This window comes from Electrophorus electricus, chromosome 4, assembly GCF_013358815.1.
Source record: "Electrophorus electricus isolate fEleEle1 chromosome 4, fEleEle1.pri, whole genome shotgun sequence".
NCBI lineage: Eukaryota > Metazoa > Chordata > Actinopteri > Gymnotiformes > Gymnotidae > Electrophorus > Electrophorus electricus.
This window is the reverse complement of record NC_049538.1, coordinates 7,882,842-7,890,533: the sequence shown is the minus strand read 5'-3', so window position 1 is coordinate 7,890,533 and position 7,692 is coordinate 7,882,842. Positions and strand designations below refer to the sequence as shown.

Genomic DNA, 7,692 nt, shown 5'->3' with positions numbered 1-7,692 from the left:
AGTTCACTCGCATATATTAGGCAAGTCAATCTTTCATTCTGTGTGACAAAACTAGTAGGAAATGAGCTCTATTGGATGCAGGATAACCCATTCGTCATCGAAGGAGAGATGTGGTTTTAAACGCGATCTGCGTTAGTTAATATATATATATATATATATATATATATATATATATATATATATATATATATATATATATATATATATATAAACACACACACACACACACATACACACACACACATACACACACACACACACACACACACACACACACACATTATATAAGAACATATTACTTCAGTCCAGCGGACTTGATCAAGGACAGTCTCTCCTGTGTCGTTAACAGCACCGGACGGGCAAAGCATTCCGAGAAAAACACGTCGGATGATCGCGTAGGCGTATCAAATACACCCCTTTGTCGCTTTTTTGTGGACATCGTGGAAAAAAATAACAAATGATAACTTCGATCATCTGCCTGCTTTTAACGGCGTTGTCTGTCATAATTCGTGATTTTGGTCTGGGGAAAGGAGCAAGAAATTACGTGGCAAATCAGAGGTAGACTTTGATGGAGTTGTGGGCACTTTTAAACGCACACTTTCGCGCCTGAAGGGGAAAGAAAAGACCACTGTTGCAAGTTGTCGGGGAGCGACACCATGTTCGATTGTATGGATGTTCTAGCCGTGAGTCCGGGACAAATGCTGGATTTTTACACTTCGAGTCCCTCTTCATGCATGCTACAGGAGAAGGCGCTGAAAGCATGCTTCGGCGGACTCGCACATAAAGACTGGCAGCATCGGCGCAGCGCACACTGTATGTTCGGTATTCCTTACTTGTAATTTGTGTGCATTGACTTTATATCGTCGTAGGAACTTGTACACGGCGCTTCAACGACGCATCTCTGTAATAGTTTCAAGGCGAATTAATTAATGCCCGTGTCCCACCAGTCTGCTTTATATTTAAGCGTGCAGCAGTGTGACATGTTTCACTGAGCATCACATCTGAGACATGCCCCTAATTTGTGGCGCACTCAGCTTTCGACACATGAATGTAAAATTTTCTGTTCCTAAGTTCTTTGTTGAAACTTTTTTTAGTACCCGAACAAGTTTTAAAAGCTGTAAAACTTTGACATCCTAATTGTTGCATGCTACCTATTTCAAAACTTCTGCCGCTCCTCTTAAACCCTTACCGTAGTCTACAGTTTGATTGGCAGGATTTTAGCAATCATATTTCATCTACGCACTCATCTATGTGTGACTGCTGAACGGGTCGGTATTTGATTCCGTGTGTTGACACGGAGCAAAGGTATGCCGAGTGTAAACACACGCAGCTCCAACGCCCCAACCTGTGAGATGACAAGGGCCAGTAACCTAACCTAAGGCGCAGGACAGCCTTCCCAACACAAGCGCCGCACTTTTGACATTGATGTAGATAAATAACCCACCCACTCGTCAATGAGGTCAGCCTACCAGCAGTCCTACACTTATACATTTACGCTCTGAATTGCTTGTTGCATGACATGTGACATTCCCCTTGAAACAAATGATGGTATAGCCGCCTAATATAAACTTTCACATTGCAGATATCGCAGTTTATGGAAAGATACCTTTATCTTTGTTTGCTCGTGCTCGTTGCGTATTGTGAGAGCACGTTCTCCAAGCGAGTGCCGTGTTCGTTTAGCCCCCTTACCGCCTACAGCATGATTTATTTTGATAGTGTAATGACCACGCTGGAGATAACACTAAGCAGAGACTTAGCCTCCTGTCATATCCCCGTGTGTATTTGCTCAGAGGGCACAAATCAAACGAAAGTGGCTGTTATCTGAGAGGCGACAGTCGAGAAAGTGTCAACAATTCACTCGCGGCTGTCCGTGTCACCAGCGTTGCTGCGCACAGACTGCAAGTAACCTGTTAATACGCTTTTCCTCACTCATTTCGAGTAGTGTATGATATATGACTGCTGATTGAGTTATTAAATGTGCCGCTGTTTGAGAAAGCAAAGACGTTCAACAGACAAACTGGTTATATTCTCTTATAATTAATTAATTGCACCTCAAAGTTAAGAGTACGTCTAAGGTTAGAAAGGCACATGACACAAATTTCCTTCATTTTTAAAAACAATACGAGCAAACTGAATATAAAGGAAGCACTATTACATTGTTAATGTATTTCTTTTTAAAAGGCTTAAATGACTTAAAAGGCTTAGTAAATAAGCCTTGAATTGCACCGTTCATGTAGAAATCCCAGTCTGTTGTTTAATACATGGTTTATTATTTGAACTGTGGAATATGTAGTTCATTACATGAAAAAAGAGAAAGAAAACACATTTTCATGAGTCATTAGAGTAATGAAATTTAAGTGTGTGTATGAGAGTGTGGATGAACGCACACATGCACCTGTATGCCTATGTGTGGGTGTTTGAGAGACAGACATTCTGACGGTCTTTAGTCTCCAGGTGCTTTAAAAGTGTGCCCGTCACTGGTCTGACAAATGCAAAAGAGAGAACCATGTCCCCTTATCATTCTTATGGCCATCATTACACAGGTTATTATGCTACTTGTGTTGTGTGCCTGGGTTAAGCAACCATGGGTAATTAAATCATATTAAACATTAGAGTACCCCATCACTTTCACTAATTATGCCACCTAAGTGCCTTCTATTTGCATCTCAATGGATTAGAAAATCGTTGGCATTAGAGGCCATTGAATAAATTGCACTGATAAAACCTTGCTTGTATTTGTCAGTAGAGTAATGAAGTGGAACAAGAGAATGCTGATGGAGGCCTTTTTTCCCTCCTCCTGTTCTTTGTGTTGTCTTTTTCTTTCTTCAAATGAGATTCTTTGTGCTCAGGCATGTAGAGACTCTCTGCTCTTTTATGTCTCAATAAGATCCAGCCTAATTTAGGCTTTGATTCAAAGAGCTTCTCGTCAGGCTCACGGAGATATTTCACTTTATTAATTTATTTATTTCGGATAATAGAAAGCTTCAAGGCATTAATTAAGCACATGGACAATGAGTGCTGGGGAGATCCAGCAACTCGTTTCCTTAGATCATAATTAGGAACTGTCTGAAAGAGATTTGGAAGTAACGCGTGCTGTGACTGAAGCGCTGCGGAGTTCATTTCGGCTTCATTGCAGCTGAAACACGCTGTTTGTGTAGAATGTGGTTAAAGTTAGACTGTCCAAATGAGTAAGGCAAGGGTATGTTTTAAAATATTTGCTAAAGGGACATGCGTAGTTCATTGTGTGTATTGATGGCATGGTATTATTTCTGTTTTTGATTAAATGGAAATATATTCAGGTTTCACTTTTGTAGGTTTAGTATTAGAGATGGTCATGCCTGGTGTTATGCTTTAGAATGGGAATGTTGGTCTATTGTCAGCCTCCCACCTGTGGAAATGTGATCTTACACACGTGCGGTAGGGAAGGGTTTCATGCTCTCAACATGTCCCAGAGCTTTCCCGCTCCCTCTCCTTTCACTTTCTCTATGTCATCATTGGTCAACTTGAATTTAACCCCCATTTTTTTTTTTTTTTTGTTTGGTATCAATCAGCATCCTCTCAGTCAGCCATTAGCCTCTCTAGCCTGAATGGTCAGGAACACTGGACCAGAGCTGCAGGGTTTTATGATCTGTGGGCGGCTGCCGTTCTTGCTTTGGTCTCTGCTATACGGTTCTCCGAAAGTAAAACCCATTCATATTAGCCCCTGAAAGCGCTGTGTGCAAACAGACACTCGAGGAGATTATACCAAGATATTTGTAACCCCGCCCCCCACGCCCACCACCTCTTTTGTTATACATGTGTGATTGGTGGTAATTAGGCTGTCTTTCCCTCCCTGCTCTAGGCTTAAGAGCCTTTGAGTATGACGTGAAAGGCCATTAACGCAGCTTGCTCGCCGAGCTAATTTTGCGGGCGCACGAGGACGACAGATGAACGGGAACATTAGGACACGGCACAACAACAGTGAGGCGAGAGGAGTCCGTGCAATGGCAGGCAGCGGAGGACGTCGGCGGTCGGGCAGGCGGCCCTGTGAGTGCCTTCAGACGCTCACGGCAAGGGGGTGGGTGTGTGCAGCTCTCTCTCTCTCTGAATGGGCGGGAAACGACACAGGCCTTTGAGTCACTGCGTCGGGACAGGACCATGTGCTGCATCAGTCGGGGAACGTGTTAATTAGTAGCGGAACATGCTCGGGCATTTTGGTTTCGGCAGGCGGCCTCTGCGTGAGGGCCGTTCCTCCGGTTTCCGCTGCTGCGTCGTGAAGCGCGGTCCGCGTACGGCGGCCCGCGCCTGCCGCTCGCCCGGGGAGAGCCGCGGGAACATCCTGCCGTCTGTCTCTGTAGCTTCAAGGCTGGAGTCAGGATAGAGGTAGTCGATTTAAGGCATCTGAGGAGATGCAGAGACCAAAGAGAATTCCAGGGACTAGAGTGCAGCTGATCTCATCTTCTTCCTTCTTTACTCATCCCTCTTCATTTGACTCCCTCTCTCCATCACCAGTCCTGGGTTTGATTTTTAGTTTTGACTTAGTTACCTCTGTCTTTGTCTTTTTTTGGTCACATTTGGTTATGGGCTTTGAGGGGTCTCACACCTGTTGTGCCCACCTGTTCAACTAGACTTGATCATAGGCTTGATCATAGGTTATAGGGGGTCACAGAAGGTTCAGTGTAGGGGTCAAAGACAGCACACCATACTGCTGCCCAAGGGTAATATTGTTAATGGTGTGGAATCTCCACTGTTTGCCCTCATGCAGTGGTGAGCAAATAGCCTGGGAGATGAATGGTAAATTTCATCCAAGATATTCTCAGGAATGTTGCCAAGAAAGAGACCAGTTACCTATGCCTTTCATTGACCTTTTTGAATGTGTAGGTGAAGAAATTAAATTGAATTATTTGCTTACTTATTAACTTAATTATTAACTTTTTATTCTTTGATTTTCCTTTTCAAATGACTTTCTTAGCCCTTAAAATGGCTCTTCTTTGTAAAATGTATACAGCCACTGAATGTTAAGGTGAGCTGGTTCTAATTTTGTGTAACTTTTGGGTGAACTTTCACGGATCTCACTGAATTTAGAGGCACAAAACGGTGGGTGTGTGCATGTGTGTGGGTGGGAGAGAATTGGGGTTGGCAGTTCAGAGTTCAGAAACGACCCAAAAACAGGCCCATTAAATAAAGACAACTTCTGTGTTGAACTGTGTATCTAATCAAGCCAAATCAATCAACTTCCCTGACACGCACCTTCACCAGAACACTGAACTCTCTTTCCATAACCCCCCTCCATCAAACTTTGGAAAAATTCCCCCATGGATATACAGGAAATGCCTCTCGCTCTCTCGCTCTCTCGCTCTCTCTCTCTCTCTCTCTCTCTCTCACTCTCCCCCTTCCTGCTTCATCTTTCCTTCCTTCTTGGCTCTTCTCCGTCCTCCACTCACTCTGTCTTTGTCTCTTCGCCTCCCTGTGCGCATTTACGTTGTTTATTTTCACTGTCGTTTTTGTGAAATGGGCCTCTGAATGCTAGTGCTGTGGTGTCATGGCAACGGCAGTTTGTTTGTGTGGGGTGAAGTGCTGAGGTGGGACATAATGAGAGCAGGCCCTTTGGAAAAGAAAGCAAACCCAAAGTAAGATCAGACAAATTCTCTGGACATGGAGTTGGACTGTTATAAAGCTACTTGTCAAAGCGACTTAGTCGTAATCAGAGTTTGCATGATACTTAAATGACAACTAATGTGAGGGGTGGTGGCATGGGACAGAGATCACCCTGCCCCAGTGATTGAATTTGTTACTTCAGTCCAGTTCTTTGGGATTTATACCTTTTAAGTGTGTGTGTGTGTGTGTGTGTGTGTAATTGTGTGTGGTACCCAACCAGTCGACTCCACCATGCTGTTTTCAGTTTGCTTTCCCCCCATTGAGAGAATGGGCTATAATGGGTGTGTGTGTTTCCTGCCTGACCCTGCTGGGGAGTTCAGCCAGAGGCTAGGGGTTCAGTGCGCCACAAGCCACGAAACATTTTTCTCCGCCTGCTCTTTTAGGAGTACCTCTCTCTCTTTCTCTCTCTCTCGCTCTCTCTCTCCCCCCACTCTCTTTCCATGCCCTTATAATGATAGCCATGTGTATGTTAACATGCAGTGGACGGCCGTCTACTGTGCTGAAGTGTAATCGCCCAGAAAATGGAGAAGGGCCTCCCCCCACACGCCTGGCACAGTCATTTCACCCTGACACCGGAGGGGGGGAAGTGCATCTGCCTTTATGTGCCCCATCTGGCTGCAGGTGGTCAGACGCCTTTTGCCCAGTTTAAAATGTGTACCACCGGAGAAAGACGAGGGGAATGCTCTCTCTTTCACTCACTATCTCTCCCCTCCTCTTCCCTCCCACGGAGTGAGCTTGAATATGAATTATGCTCTGTTGACATGGCACAAGTTGAGCCACTGCACACTGCATGCTACAAACACCCCCCCCCCCCCCCTTTCTTTTTTACATATTACATCCCTTTCTCCCCAGCTGCACACGCGGTCAGTGGAAATGGATCGCGCGTCAGCACCGACTGCGCTCCATGTCTCCGGTGATTAGAACAGATGTACACGCACCCTGCAGCTCCCGGAGGCAAGGGTCTCCCGCTGCAGCCGAGGGGAAGAGCTGGAAACGCGGCCGGCGATTGAGGCCACAGCGCCGGCCCACCTGACTCAAATGAAAACGGATCGTCCGTCCGCCTTCATTAATCCAATCAGTTTTTACTCAGAGGAGCCAGAGCGCTGGGAGTCGCAGGGGAGGAGGCGGAGCCATGAGATCGATAAGGTCGTTTATCAGCATAACGGCTGACATCCCAACACACCGAGAGAGGGAGAGAGAGAGGAAGGGAGCCTCCCGCAATCAATGCGCACTTAGTTAGAGACTCGAGCTGCATTTATTCACCCTGTTAATCTGGCCTCAGATCAGGGATGAAGGAGTCACATGTTGCTCACACTGGAGTGGCGAGCTCTCTTTTTCTCACACCCTGGCTGGCAACCTAGTTGACCTCGCTGGGTGTAGCCGAGGGACACATTCTAGGGTTTAGTTTTCAAGCCCTAACACACAGAGAATGGTTTCTAAATGAAACTTATTCTACTATTGTTAATATTTATGCGCAATGGGATGAGTATGCTGAGTAACTGAGTAACGATGGTCATGAAACTATAAATTACTGACCCCTCAACCTAGAATATCTGCATTAGGATAATAATGGTTTTATGGTAAGAAGCATCTCCTTTGTGTATTACGTACATATAAAATTCCATATTCGCACCCAGGATGTTACAGCTGAGACTCAGGTCAGTACTTGACACAGTCTCTTAGGAAAAATATTCTGCTGGCACCCGAGGCTGATGCAGGTCTAACGAGTAAACCTGGTTATAAGCGTGCGTGCGCACAGCAGAAACGCCCCCCCGCCCCCGAGGAATCGATCGTGCTGACATGAGGCGGAGCCGAGCCTTCCACCGCTCCCTGCCGCCTGTCTTCAGTAACATCATTTAGTTAACTAAACGTGTGCCAGCGCACGGTAACGAAGCCGATCTACCCCGTGCTGACAGAGAAGATTTTCTAGATTTTCCCGCCGTATGATTCGAGATGTCCTGTGGCGTCGCCGGGAATTTGACCAAACGCGCAGCTCAGTCGTACAGAAGGGACGATCGGCTAGAGCTCTGGACACTGTACGGTGAAACGCGTGGG

The 7,692-nt window shown here is 45.7% G+C and overlaps 1 protein-coding gene across 1 annotated transcript in view; it reads left to right on the top strand.

Annotated features, from left to right (window-relative positions):
* The first annotated feature begins 355 nt into the window (after window positions 1–355).
* Window positions 356–7,692, top strand: part of LOC113586480 (retinoic acid receptor beta) — a 36,701-nt gene continuing 29,364 nt past the window's right edge. The window contains exon 1 of the mRNA XM_027024625.2: window positions 356–813. Coding sequence (XP_026880426.1) covers window positions 657–813 — 157 coding nt within the window. The 5' untranslated portion in view covers window positions 356–656. The remainder of the gene's footprint in view (window positions 814–7,692) is intronic.